The sequence below is a fragment of the Polistes canadensis genome, unplaced genomic scaffold, assembly GCF_001313835.1.
Source record: "Polistes canadensis isolate GaletaPanama2010 unplaced genomic scaffold, ASM131383v1 scaffold_121, whole genome shotgun sequence".
NCBI lineage: Eukaryota > Metazoa > Arthropoda > Insecta > Hymenoptera > Vespidae > Polistes > Polistes canadensis.
Window position 1 is genome coordinate 280,558 of NW_014569668.1, and position 14,453 is coordinate 295,010.

At 25.2% G+C, this 14,453-nt stretch overlaps 4 protein-coding genes across 8 annotated transcripts in view; 2 read left to right on the forward strand and 2 right to left on the reverse strand.

Moving 5' to 3' along the window:
* The window catches only part of LOC106787973 (ATP-binding cassette sub-family B member 7, mitochondrial), a 7,910-nt gene extending 5,420 nt beyond the window's left edge, over positions 1–2,490 (reverse strand). The window contains exons 1-2 of one of the 2 annotated variants that reach the window (XM_014750789.1): positions 2,409–2,490; positions 2,083–2,257 (exon numbers count right to left, since the gene is read on the reverse strand). In XM_014750789.1, the coding sequence (XP_014606275.1) occupies positions 2,083–2,253 (171 nt within the window). In that variant the 5' untranslated portion in view covers positions 2,254–2,257; positions 2,409–2,490. Of the gene's footprint in view, positions 1–2,082; positions 2,338–2,408 lie in introns of those variants that run through there. The other variant, XM_014750790.1, reaches the window with a different exon arrangement.
* LOC106787974 (protein-cysteine N-palmitoyltransferase HHAT) overlaps positions 1–5,393 on the forward strand; it is a 15,518-nt gene extending 10,125 nt beyond the window's left edge. Inside the window, exons 1-8 of one of the 4 annotated variants that reach the window (XM_014750792.1) lie at positions 2,981–2,999; positions 3,150–3,278; positions 3,348–3,529; positions 3,600–4,025; positions 4,097–4,237; positions 4,303–4,520; positions 4,602–4,951; positions 5,038–5,393. In XM_014750792.1, coding sequence (XP_014606278.1) covers positions 3,170–3,278; positions 3,348–3,529; positions 3,600–4,025; positions 4,097–4,237; positions 4,303–4,520; positions 4,602–4,951; positions 5,038–5,123 — 1,512 coding nt within the window. In that variant the 5' untranslated portion in view covers positions 2,981–2,999; positions 3,150–3,169 and the 3' untranslated portion in view covers positions 5,124–5,393. Of the gene's footprint in view, positions 1–2,432; positions 2,534–2,980; positions 3,000–3,149; positions 3,279–3,347; positions 3,530–3,599; positions 4,026–4,096; positions 4,238–4,302; positions 4,521–4,601; positions 4,952–5,037 lie in introns of those variants that run through there. The other 3 variants (XM_014750793.1, XM_014750795.1, XM_014750794.1) reach the window with 3 other exon arrangements.
* A 1,787-nt stretch (positions 5,394–7,180) lies between these two features.
* Positions 7,181–11,691, reverse strand: LOC106788012. Its single transcript, XM_014750885.1, has 6 exons — positions 11,349–11,691; positions 10,471–10,851; positions 10,019–10,383; positions 9,596–9,710; positions 8,767–9,214; positions 7,181–8,665 (listed from the first exon to the last, which is right to left on the reverse strand). The coding sequence occupies exons 1-6, from the start codon at positions 11,395–11,397 to the stop codon at positions 7,303–7,305; spliced, it is 2,721 nt and encodes a 906-aa protein (XP_014606371.1). The 5' UTR covers positions 11,398–11,691; the 3' UTR covers positions 7,181–7,302.
* A 616-nt stretch (positions 11,692–12,307) lies between these two features.
* LOC106787991 (decaprenyl-diphosphate synthase subunit 2) lies at positions 12,308–14,418 on the forward strand. Its single transcript, XM_014750839.1, has 6 exons — positions 12,308–12,830; positions 12,906–13,034; positions 13,116–13,317; positions 13,380–13,646; positions 13,763–13,918; positions 14,026–14,418. The coding sequence occupies exons 1-6, from the start codon at positions 12,493–12,495 to the stop codon at positions 14,179–14,181; spliced, it is 1,248 nt and encodes a 415-aa protein (XP_014606325.1). The 5' UTR covers positions 12,308–12,492; the 3' UTR covers positions 14,182–14,418.
* The last annotated feature ends 35 nt before the right edge of the window (positions 14,419–14,453 follow it).

The following is a 14,453-nucleotide window of genomic DNA, read 5'->3' on the forward strand; positions in this document are numbered from 1 at the left end:
CCCCAGTAAGGGACGAAACGTTCAACAAGATCAAATAAATTTGTTCATCAAAATTTATTAACTGTCTTCAATTTTCCCTTTGAAACTCATATATATTAATTTAATAATTATCTATATTATATAAATATTTATATAAACGGAATGCATATTTTCTTATTTATACTTTATTTGCTGTATATAATTTCGCTTATTATTTTAGATCAATTTTGTCAGTGATTCATCTAATATTTGAATATATTCTTTTATAAGATTTATTGCATTTAAAAAACTCTGACTGCATTTTTTAATATAATTCATACTATTTAAGTAACTTAAATATTTATTCTTTTTTAAATGTAAAATTTGTACGCCTAAACTATATATTTTAATGTGATCTTCTGAACTAAAATATGCTCCATATATTTTTATATTCCAACAATCTTTTTCTAAAATAGTACTAGCAATAAATAATGTAATAATGGCATTGTAATTCAAACCATCCCTTGTAAAAGCCATGTTTTCATTGAATTTATTAGAGACAATAAATTTTAATGCATGCTTTGATATTGTAACGCATGATTGGATATCAAATATATTGAAAACAACCTCATCCAGTGGGTTATTAGGTATAAAAAAACCATAATCTATATACAGTTTAAGACTGTTATGAGGACCATAATTGATAAAGACCTGAGAATCCCTTTTAAATGGTTTCAAAGTAGAAAGTTGATAGAATTTATCTTTATATTCATCTACAATTAATGAAACTGATACAGAAGCATTTATATCATGATTGAATAAATCTAAAAATGGTGCCAATGCTAAATTATTTGGTGATTCTATTTTTATTAAATTATCCTGTATCTCTTTTTCATTTATATATACAGATCTGGTATTTACAACATAATACGCCCACTTATATTTATTGAATGTCATTATTGTTTCAAGAGGAATATTACAATGAGAGCAATAATTTTTTTCTTTTTCTTTTAATATTTCTACGCTTCGCATTAAAAAAGAAAAACGTCTTACTATATTATGTACATTGTATATCTGCTTTTGAATGAAATTAGGTAACAATTTCTTTTCTTTTGACGTACAAAATTCCGGCGTAGAAAAATATTGTGGAAGTGAATTTATATAGGGATACCATTTTGATGAAGTTCCTAAATGGTCTTCATATATTAAAAATACTGAAAGTAAATGTTGAGCATTATAACTTTGATCCTTTGAAAATAAAATTCTAACATTAGATTCGGACACATTAAGTGTCGTTATTAACATTTTAATAGGTAATTTAATCAAAATTTCATTTTCTTTTATATTCCTTATTGTTTTTAAACCTCTGCCAGTAATTGGAAAATTAGTAGGAATGAAGTTAGAAGTAGAACAAGAGTTTTGAAATAACCAATATTTTAAGAAATTCATAGCATCATTTTCTTCGGACTTTAATTTTTGCATATTTAATTTCTTCTTTTGACGTTTCCGTGACGTACGACCCATTGTGATATAAGAAAATATTTAGGTACTCTGCAGAAACAATAAGTAAAAAGAAATAGTTTACGTGTCTAAAATATTCCTCTTGTTAAAATATCTGATAAAATGTCTGTGTGTGTGAATAAAAATAGTATTATATTATTTATATAGAGTAATTCTATATATAAATTTATTACAAATATTTAGGAATGACAGATGAGATCGTTATAAAAAACTTTCATATAGCAACTTATGTCTGAAAATATTTTATTAATGCAAATGAATTATAAGGCTGGGCTTTTCTGCTCATAAACGAATAATAAACACAACACGTTCTGTAATTACAAAATAAAACGTTTCAGGGATTCACAAATTCCCACATAAGTATACGTTACTCATGATTATCTCCTCTATCATCTCTAAAAGTTTATAACTAACAATAAGTCACGGAATTACACAGAAAACATCTCTTCACATTTGAATTTTAAATGATGTTTAAGATATTATATATAATTTCCAATAAACTAATATTTTTTTTAATATTTATTTATTATTATATATAGAAGTAGATTTTTTATTGAAATAAAAATTTGTTATCTTATGGTACTATTAAACATTTTATATTACCCTTATTCCTAGGATTGGTAATGGGTATGGTCCAACATTGATAAGTCTTCTTTCTTTCATTAAGATATTTTGTCTTGAAATATTGGTTGCATACGTAAACGATGTAATCCAAATATTCTTATGAGTTCTTAATGCTTTATATAGTTGACGATTTAGGATGACACTTAACATGTTTCTAAAATATTATTACGAAAATGAATCGAATGAATCAATAAAAATCAATTGGGAAATTGCACATTCTTAATAGAAAATTGACTAGATTATATGATTTTTTTTTAAATCAGTTCAGTTAATATTTATTTTCGAACATATTATATACAACTTACAATGTACGTTACGTACTCACGAGGACTAACTTCATTCTATACATGGATTGCACAAGCGTGGTTCCTGATAGTATCCGCGCAACATTTCTGCACATCCTCTACGAATTTAAATGTACTTCCTAAAGATAAGGATAATATTTAACTTTAATATTATTATAATATCTAACTTTAATAGAGGGAATTAATAAAAAGTAATATTTTTTACAAAAATATAACTCGCTTTTAAATATTTGTATTGATATAAATTAATTAACGATATGAAAAACGTGAACTATCAACCCTCAACAAATTGTATAGTTAATTTTTAATAATCTCAGTCATTTGTTTCGATTTGAATAATGTCTCATATGGATTGTTAAATCAATTTATATGAGTCATGCAAAATTAAAAGATGCGTAAAAATTATCTAATGAATCTCTGTACTTATACTCTACTGACTTTAATTATTTACGCGTTATGAATCTAGATAGCGCTCCATGTGTAAAACCAAACTTTAACAAACGCGCCATGAAATATCATAAAATGGAATTATTCTTTGATTTTAGATAATATTCATTTATGTATTGCAGATTTTTATTGATTACTACAACTGTAAATAATTATTAATAAAAAATGCATTATTTGTGAGAAATCACATTATTTTATTTACAATATAAACATATTGTTTATATAGTGTACAGTTTGTAGTTTATAGTTTATAGTTTATAATTTAGTCATTCGTTTTATTATTCATAATTTTAGGCGGTAAATTTAAATCGACAATGGGTAATAGTATTTGTTTTTCAAATAAATACGAAAGAATTTTTTATTTTTTTATGTGGATCGGTGGAGTTGCCTATTCAATTTACAATGTTTATTTAACGAATACACGTAAGTAGATACAATATAAATAATTATAATTAGGAGAATGAGCATTGTAAATAATTTTTTTATTATTAGATTTTAAAGATTATTATGATGTATATTCTGATTTTGTACCTGGATGGTTATGGATTGGAAGAAAGCAAGATGTTTCTGATCAAGAGTGGAGAGTATGGATTCCATTAATGATTACTTTAATACCTTGGATATTTCTACATCATGTAGTTAGTCAAATCATTAAAAATGTATTCAACAAAGTGGTATGTTATGTCTATAAATCACTAACACGTATTTCTGTATATGATATTATTTATTGACATACATTTTTAGCAATTATTGTGCTGCTGGTATACCTTGATATCTATCCTTTTTCTGTGCTATTATCTTGGAACAGTGGGCACGTTATGTATATTGGCACAATCATCGCTATTATATTTACTAAATTATGTTAATAGCAAAAAGATTATTTGGCTTGTACATGTATTATTTTTATTTATAATACATGTTTGTAAAATACCAAATGGTTTCTTTTACCAGTGGTTACAATATAAAGATGACGAGCATTATCTTTTATTACTCGCAATGTGTTGGATTCAATTGAGATCTATCAGTCAAAATATGAATACTTTTAAAATGCACTATATGAAAAATTACACAAATTTTTTTAATAACTATCTTCAAATGTTGGCATATTGTTTATATTTACCTACACTTTTTTTGGGTCCATTAATTTTATATCATGAATTTTTGAATGCGGTATGTATATTTCATTTGGTAATGTTTATAAAACATTAAGTAGATAAATTTGTACATTAAAATGTTTTTAGTTGGATAAATCGCCATCAAAGTGGAATTTCATGAGAGCGCAGAAAATAATAATTAATCTAATTAGATATATTTTTTGGTATTATTTTACTGAATTTTCATTGCACTTCGTTTATATTAATGTGCTTCAATATCATCCAAAGGTATGATTTGTTTTTGACTATTAATTGTATTATTTTACAGTATATATTTTTTCTTTTTTCTACAGATTGTAGAAAATTTAAATTCATGGGCTCTATATGGTCTAGGATATTGTATGGGGCAATTTTTTCTAAATAAGTATGTTGTTATTTATGGAATTAACAAAACTTTATGTGAAGCAGATGGCATAGAAGCCCCCTTGCCACCTAAATGTATTGGGAGAATTCATTTATATTCAGATATGTGGAAATCTTTTGATAGGGGTTTATATAAATTTCTCATTAGGTGGTATTTTAATCTTTTGCGTTTATTACAATTAAAATCTAATTGCAGGAATATTATTGAAATTTTAATAATTATTTGTAGATACATTTACGTACCTGTAATGAACACTACGAACTCAAAGAGCTATCATAAAAAGTTGTTTGCTTCTTTTTTATGCTTTACATTTGTTTTTTTATGGCATGGAATGCAAACCAATATCTTTACATGGGCACTTTTGAATTTCATTGGTTTAAACATCGAAAACTTATCAAGAATAATAGGGAATACCAAAATATATAACAAAATTCTAGAAAAATATCTCAGTTCTTGGAATAGAAGACGACTTAATTGTGCATTAGCTAGTATTCTTTTGGCAATGTCTGCAATATCAAATTTTTTTTTCTTTGCGGGACAAAAAATTGGAAATATATATATAAATCGAATATTAAATGGTAAATATTATATTATTTATATTTATTCCAAATAATTATATATAGCACTATATTCAAAAAGATAGTAATTTGAACATTTTATGCAGATTCGTGGAGTACTACATCGCTTCTACTTTTTTTTCTTTATTGTTGTTGTCATGTTTCGATAGACACGAAATTGATGAAAATGTAACAATGTGTTAATTTAATTTCTTAATTAATATAGATAAATTCGTAATTCGTTTATCGTTTCTTAACTTTAAACATTGTACAAGGATTAGTTTTTTCAACGAGGCAAAATCATTGATATGAAAATGTTTATAAGAATTTATTAAAGATAAATATATAAAAGAAGAGTACAAAAATATAATACATAATTGTTATTATTATTCATTGTATTAGTATGTTTTTGTAATTTACTTATTAATTATAATAAAACCTAATAAAGACATAGTATTTCTAATATTATTGCTATAATTATAAGTAAGTTATATTACTAATTCCTGTTCTTATTCGATCATATATTTTTGTTTCTTCTTTCTCAGAACGTAAATCATAAGGCACATATCTATTTTCATTTTATATAGGTAATTTCTTATTAATTGTTTATTGTATGTAATCGTACAAATACATAAAAATTAACTGTGTGAATACTATTATTACTATTCCTTTAAGTAATAACAAAAGCAAGATAAAAAATTATGCAAAATATCTACTACTTTATATTTCTATATTTATGATGTAAAATTAAATTCAGCATAATACGAATATATAAAAATTAGTAAAATATATAAGATTAGAATAATATAGAAATATTGAGAAATATACTACAATATATATATAGTAATTTATAATTTTTAATCATCTTAATTTTATATGACATGTATTATATATATTATATAAAAAATATATAAAAAATAGAACATAAACAATTGTTATAATTGTAGCAGGTTTTGTAACGTAATAACTAATGTCTGATTAATATATGTTATATTACAGGAATGTTCATATAAAAATCTGTGATAATATTAGATAGACTCTATAATTGTGGGGCTATGGAAATTTTTAATAAAAGAGATGTGGAAAATTTGGCACATTGGTTTCTAAATTACAAATTCTATAATAAAGAGATATGATTAATCCACATTCTTAAATATTATAATATTTCATAAGTCTTTTATCGAGGAATACATATCTACTATGACAATAAATTTTAAAACTTTTCGAGTACTTCTTATTATACTCCACTATTTCTCTCTCTCTCTCTTAAATTACAACTAGATTTGCATATAATAAAAACTGTTAATGAATAGATTTTACGTACATCCAAAATTTGTTATGTAAGACAAACTACTAAAGAAATATTATTAACTAATTATATAATATTGAAGTATTTATATAATATCTAATATGACACACAAATGTCATTGTATTTCATTGCACAGGATATGTAAAGTAAAATGTATAAACTAAAAGCCATATTCGATCATTTTTTATTTGATGGCTGGATTAAGTAGTTATTTTAAAGTAAAATATAAAACATATTTCAATTTTCAGTTATCTCAGATTACTACATATTACTATACTTTATAATTTTTATGATATTCCTTCTAAATATATAAAGATAATATTGGTCTTATTTTTATAGATAATATTAAAAAAATATTAATTGCAATTATATAATTTCAGATCTTTTACTAAACTAACAATAATTAAAACGAATATACCATAACATTTTCGAAAATTTATATACTTTGTTACTATAAACATGAAGTAAACGAATAAGTATAGAATGAAAAGCCAAACTTTTCTATAGAATGCAATTATTTCTTTCATATCATATAGAGGACAGGAGGAACAGTATAACTTCTGTTAATAATAATTAGGCAACATTTTAATGTTTTAAGATAGTATTCTAAATATAGAAAATATTACTTTTACTATTAAAATTTCATGATTATTAATAAATTTCAAGCCTATATCCTTTCTTGTGTGCAATTTTATGTACATCATATACATAAAATATTTTAGGCTAAATCAGTCGAAATATATTTAATATGAATATCAAAATATTATTAGTAATTGACTCTTCAAAATTATTATTTTTTATCCTATGTGAAAATAATCAGGCACATAAAACACCACTTATAAAAATAGTATTGATTTAAAAATAATATAAAAGAATAAAATCTAAATTTCGAATAAGAATTGTAAAATTTATTTTATTTTTAGAAGTTTATTATTAACTGCACAAATATATAAATTTGTGCATATTTAATGGTATATTGCTACTTTCTTTTTTGCAGATATTTGGTATTATTATTCATGTTTATTAGTACTATTCCTTTATCTAACCAATACCAAAAAATCTTTTATTTAATTTGCAATATACCATTTTTTGAAGCATTATTTGATAACAACAAAATTGCACTCTGTTTTCCGTTTTGTATTAAATTAACTCCTTCTGTACACTTATTAAGCACAGTAACTTTTGTAGATTCATTAACTTGCAATTTCTGTTGATTTTGTTGATAGTATAAGATAAAATTACATGGTACTGTTTCAATATACTTGTTTTGCATAACAATATTATTTACCGTATCTGTATCAATATATATTTGTTGTTTATTTTGATCTATTTGATTCGTTTTTATATTTTTTATAACAGCACATGCCTCATTGCTGACAAAATTTAATATATTATGTTCATCATTTGCATTTCTTACTAAAATATTATTTCCTAAATTATCCTGAACATCATCATGTTGAGATGTGGAATTTTCAATAAATTCACCTGGTATATGTAATTGTAAATTATCTTTACTTATAGAATTTTCTTCATGGATATATGTGTTCACATTGCTTTCATTCTCTTGAGATTGTATTACATTATATGAATTTGGAAACTCATCTTCTTCAACTGTATTTATATTGCAATTAGTACCTTTATCTATAGTTTCAAGTTCTATTTTCTTTGTTAAATGTAACACAAATTCAACATTTTGTCCTTCGATGTTTGATGTATTTTTATAATTTGTATTATGACTTTCTACTACTTGCAGATGATTATTTATTTGACGTTGAAGCAAATCAATACTTTCTTGACTATTTGTTTCTTTGTTTGATTGAATATGTTCATTGTAATAATATGATTCTTTATCTAAATATTCACATACAACTTTATGTTCATTCCTTAAAGATTTATTTAATAAAGGTTGATTTTCTATAGTTTTTATTACTGTTAGATTATCAAAAGAATTTTTTTGGAAGTTACTTTGTATTCTATCTATATCTTCTTTTTGATCTGATTCTGTAATATTATTATCACTGTTGTCATTTAAAGATACACCTTCCTCTAGATGTTCAGTCTTATTTAGAAATGGTATTGAACAAATATTATAATTCTCATAATATTTATCTATAATTGGTATCGTATCAGTAGCTTTGTTAATTCTATTGCCATCGCAATTTTTATTAATGATATATTCTTCTAAAACATCGTTAGGTATTTCTTGAGGTTCAATATTATCTTGAAAATTCATAATTGTTCTGGTAGCTATTATATCTTCATCTACAATTGTGCTTTTATTATCATGGCAATCTATCTTTTTCTTTCTGTTTGTCCGTACTTTTTGAAAGTCTTCTTCAGAAAGGAACAAAAGTTCACCAGTTGTAGTAAGAACTTTTCCATGCCGTGTTTTTAAGTGACGTTTATAAGTGTTTCTTGTTTTGAATCTATAAAAAAAAATATATATATATATATATATATATGCATTAATAATATAATTAGAATAATTCGTAATGTTATTAAACAAAATCAAGAATATAACATTTACCTTTGACTACAATCATTGCAACAAAATGGAGATTCTCCGGTATGTCTACGGCGATGTTCTCTAAAATGTGATGGATGTCTGAACTTTTTTCCACAGTCAGCACACGTAAATCTTGTTTGATTTTGATGAATTAACGTGTGATACTTCAAACTATGTCTTCTTGTAAAAACTGCTCTACATATCCGACATTCATATGGCTTTATTCCTGCATGACTTCGATAATGCGATACTAGTGTAGTGGGTGCTGTGAAACTACGTGGTGGATCACAAATGTGGCACTGAAGATTACTGCCTGTTGGATTTCCTTTCTTTTTTATACGATCCATAAATGCTAATGCTAATTCTCGTTCTTCTTTACTGGTTCCTATGAATTTCGCTTTTCCCTTAGGCTTTACACTTGTTGATATGTCCATTTTCTTTTTGCAACTTTCTTCTATCCAAGGTACATCTAGACAAAAATAATAAGCAATCTCATATAAATCTGTTTACACAAAGTAATTAATATTCGTAAATCATATAGTTTATTTATTTATGTCGCATATTATATAATTTCAGAATCAAATATAAGATTATAATAGCTTACTTGAGAATTATACAAAGCAATGGTTATATATAGAACAATTGCATAATAATATGCCAAAACATGTAGAATAAATTAAATTGTATGATGTGTAATGAAGTACAACAAGATTTATTCATCTTGCATGAATTTATATATTTATTATTGATTTATACTCAATAAGTTGATGAAAAACATTATAGCATAACCTAGTACAAAATATGTTTATTATTTAGAAATTCCAATTTTTTTGCTCTGTAAGTTACTTGCCTGATATGTATAATGTTCCTGTGTCTTGATGCTTTAAATTATCCGATATTTTGCCTTTAATATGGGAATAGTCCTTCATGCATATACTGTCAGTATCAACCACCATTAATACAATCTAAAAATAAGTATACTTAAGATTATATAATGATTACAATGAACAGAAAATGAAAGATATACTAAGTATTGATATTTGAAAGCTACTATTTAGTATAATTATATAGTATTAATTTGATTTTTTAACTTCTTTCCATATATTGATATTTATATAATATTATAGTAGAAACTTTGTAACAATAAAAATATTTTTTTCGAATATATTATATTAAAGATAACATTTACTAACTATAGCTATAATCATAATTATGTTTACATATAATAACATTACATTGTTCTCTTTACAATAATAAAAAAAATCGTACTAACATTTTCTTCCCTTGATGAATCATTTAGTATATTATCAGATGATGTTATTTCTATTTCATTTGAAGCTTCTTCTCTAAAATGCTCAAAATAACTATGATCATCAAGAACCTTAACATCTATATGTTCAGACTTTTTTGTTTCTAAGCTATTCAAACCTTCAGTTCTTTCTGTAGCTTTATGTTTCTCAAATTTTTGAAAACTTGTATCATTCGACAAAATTTTATGCAAATAATCCGTTTGTTTTCCTTTATTTTCTTTATTTAAAATCCTTCTAGGTTTCTTTGATTGATGTAAACGTGTACTTTTATTTTGCAAATTTGATTTTAAGTTTTTATATTTTATAGGTTTTGTGGTGAAAGTATAATCTATAAAGAAAAAACAATATAAATTAATTTTTAATAATGAATGTAACAGTTCTAATTGTCTAATATATATAAGTTTATTATACATACAGGCTTGTTCATTAGATTTTAAATATTCTAAATGTTCAGCCAAATGCGCTTTCATAGATTTCCGTGCTTTTCCTTCACTTGCAAAACTTTTATATTTTTGTTCGCATCCATCTACAAGCGTACAGGTATATGAAAATTGTCTTTTAAGCTCGTCACTAGTCAAGACAGAAAATTGTTTCACCAATTGGGACATTGGCATAGATAAAAGTTGAGGTACATTTAAACGCATTTCTTGAGCTTTACGTTTCACAACATCCGATTTAGTTTTACATTGGGAGGTTAATAATGATTTCATTTCCTTTTTCTCTGAATATAAAGTACGAGATGCAACTTCTGCCAGCATATCCAGCAAAGCAGCAGGACTACTTCTTCCCATGATACCTATAATAATTTAATATGAGATATATATTATATACATATTAATTCTTTAAATATACTTCATAAAAATATGTAGTAATATTATTAAAGAAAATTATTTATGATTATATTCACACATTATTTATAAGTGATGTCAATAAAACATATTCTTTTATCAATTCTCCATAATTGACAGGTATAATCAAAATAAGTTATTGATGCTTTCTTTGTTTCATTATAGCTTGTAATATAATGCAATAATAATAATATTAATAAAATTTTGTGTACATAAATAAACACGTAATTAGCGTCTCGAGTATGAAAAAATTTATATTTTAAATAAAAATAATTTCTTAATTTCTTATTTTCTAAACATCAATCTAGCAGACGTCGTAAGGACGCGCAGCAGACGGTTTTTTGCAATCATATCTTATTAACTCGTTAAGCCCAGTTAATTATATACTAAAATCGGTATTTATATTATTGTTATATTCTATAATTACAAATGCATATCTGTTCACCTGCATCATCGGAATTCGAAATATAATCATAGGATGTTTTGGTACCCATCATGTCGTTTATATTCGCGGTGAACACGCATTCTATTACATTCCACTATCTTCTGTGTACTACAGGTAACTTTGTTATTTGTCTTCTACTTTAGTACTCAGCGGCTTATAAAATACTAGATGAATGAAAAGAATTTCTCGTAAAACTCAACAATGATTGGACGAGACAGTCGACACGCTTGAATTCTTCAAGGATTCGTTGCAACGAAAACAGCCATCTTTAATAAGAAGATATGTTGTTACTTGACATTCAAATAGATTTAACGTATTATAAAAAGTACTTATATACAATATTGTAATGTTCATATTTGTTATTAAAATATCCAGAGATATTCTGTAAATTATTATATTATCATTTAATACATGGAAAGCCATTAGAAACAAAAATTACATGCACAATATGCATAGTTCTGTATATTTTATTTAGTTTTAAACACAATATTTTTTGTCTTATCTCTTTTAAATCTATCAAATGTTTTTGTTGTTAATTTAACTGTTTTACATATTAAAATTTCATATAAAAATTAGAATACTTATATATATATATATATGGCATATAATATATGGCATATGGTGATGACACTTTCGTAAAACTTTATTATTTTTTATAGGTAAAATTAGTTAGATTTCTGTGTTTTCTTTCATTTCAAAATTTAATGACATTCGCTTATATAAAAAGCAGAATTATTTCATACAACGGTGGGAGTTTTATTAAAATTATACAAATCGTGTTTAAGTTTATTGATTTATTAACTTTTAACTTTTTCAAATATTTATGTATACAAAAAGTAAACAAATCCATATTATTTTTACTTTATGAATGTAAGAAATGATATGTTAATTTCTACACATATATATAGGAATTTGATTGTTAAAAATATTAGCGATAACGATATTAGCGTCATCTATCAAAGAATAAGACATATTACGGTTTTATACGAATACAGTCTCTAAATATGTTGACCTTGTTGAAATCGAGGATAAAATGTGAAAGTTGATTCACGTCAAATATGTTTATACGCACATACTTGTTGCATATGTGATAAGCGTGAAGCAGAAGAGAAAGTTCATTTTTAATTAATCAGAATAAGCGAAGATGTCGAAGAATAAGTTTGCTTTAACTTTACTCAAAAACGATTATATTATTAAAAGTTTATGTCGCAATAAGTATACTGTTATGCTAACTATCAAAAAGAATATCCATTCTTCTGGAGAAAAAAATATTCGTTTAAATGAACCTTGTATGTTAGCTGCAAAACCAATAGTAAGTCAAAAACCAGATTGGAGTAAGGCTGTTTCTGAAGCTGAGAAAATAGTGGGCTATCCAACATCTTTTTTAAGTTTACGATGGTTACTCAGCGATGAAATTGCCAATGTGGCTTTACACTTGAGAAAATTAGTTGGATCTAATCATCCTTTGTTACAAATAGCCAAGTAAGTATAAACCATTTTCGTAATATATATATTGCTTTTTAACAATACTTATATATCTTTCTTATTTGTTTACAGAGATTTGATATACAATGGTCGTCATAATATGCAAGCTTGGGGTTTAATTGTATTATTAATATCTAAAGCTGCTGGTCATTTAAATGTTGATGATATGGAAGAAGATAAAGCTGCTGGAGTTTTACATAGGTACTTAATATTTTACTCAAAGAATGCTAATGAAATAATATTGCGTATATGTAAATAGTTTCATTTGAAAATTGCTTATAGTCAACGAGCATTAGCAGAAATTACTGAAATGATACGTACAAGTCACCTTATACATAAAGGTATTGTACATATCACACCTGATATATATCCAGAAACGTCTGAGTCTCATGACATGACATTCGGTAATAAAATTGCTTTATTAAGTGGTGATTACTTGCTCTGTAATAGTTGCGTTGAATTGGCAAGTCTCAGGAATCAAGAAGTAGGTATATGTGAATATCTTCTATATTAGTTAATTTTATAAAAACCTGTATTCTATTTTAGATAGTTGAATTAATGTCTATTGCTATAAAAGATGTGATTGAATCAGAATTCCTTGGACGACGAGATAAGCAAAACAATCCATTACCACGTATACCTCCATCTAATCGTAAAGGCTATGCCGTAAAAGAATGGACATTGAAAAATGTATTAAGTGCTGGTAGTTTACTTGGAAAATCTTGTCAAGGTACTTTAAAACTAGCTGGTCATAACGTTGAGATTCAAAACCAAGGCTACGAATTTGGAAAACACTTAGCATTAGCTTGGCAAGTAAGTTTCTAAGTTGAATGTATATTATATATACTGTATGCTTAATTATTATATAATTAAATATAGTTTAACATATTAATTAATCACAAATAATTATGTTGATTATTTGTTTCTAGGCATGTTTGGATCTAGGAATTTTTACTGGCAAAGAATCAGCTTCATCTTTCAATTTATGTTCTGCGCCTGTTATGTTTCACATAGAACATGATCCATCTATTTTAACAGAAATAGATAAAGGTTTGGAATCAGTAGATAATGTAGATTATGTAAAGGTGAGCAGTTGTCAATTATTAATCTTATTATGATGATTTTTTATTATAAAAACATTTTTTACTTTCTCATTTTTATTAATCTAAGCGAGCGTTATTACTATATTTAGATATACAGCATTGTAAGTCAAGGTCCTGGGATTGAACTTACGAAACAGTTACAAAAGAAACATTCTCAAAAAGCGACAGAAGTTCTTGACGTATTTCAAGAAAGTGATGCTAGGAAAGCATTATATAATATCGTAGCAGCAATAGGAGATTTTTAAGTAAAAATTAAAAGTTAATGAACTGATATGTGTGTAACTTTGATAAGATTGCCCAAAATCAGTTCACAAACTCCGTCCAATTTTCAATTTTAAAAATTAATGTTTAAAACTAAACAATATATACTTACATGGGGCTATAAATGAATTATTTGTATATATAGTATATATCACGAGTACATTATATTTATATATATTTGTGAATGCTATCACATAAAACTTATATGTATATTTTTAAAAGGATCGAGTTATTTTATTATTCATATTCCTTCTAA

Excerpts from the sequence above, each read along its gene's own strand:
- LOC106788012 (XM_014750885.1), bottom strand. The coding sequence starts at position 11,397 with ATGGGTACCAAAACATCCTATGATTATATTTCGAATTCCGATGATGCA. Across the intron at positions 10,852-11,348 it reads TTCGAATTCCGATGATGCAG|GTATCATGGGAAGAAGTAGT; the intron begins GTGAACAGATAT and ends AAATTATTATAG. Across the intron at positions 9,215-9,595 it reads AGGAACATTATACATATCAG|ATGTACCTTGGATAGAAGAA; the intron begins GCAAGTAACTTA and ends ATTTTTGTCTAG.
- LOC106787991 (XM_014750839.1), top strand. The coding sequence starts at position 12,493 with ATGTCGAAGAATAAGTTTGCTTTAACTTTACTCAAAAACGATTATATT. Across the intron at positions 12,831-12,905 it reads CCTTTGTTACAAATAGCCAA|AGATTTGATATACAATGGTC; the intron begins GTAAGTATAAAC and ends ATTTGTTTACAG. Across the intron at positions 13,919-14,025 it reads ATAATGTAGATTATGTAAAG|ATATACAGCATTGTAAGTCA; the intron begins GTGAGCAGTTGT and ends TACTATATTTAG.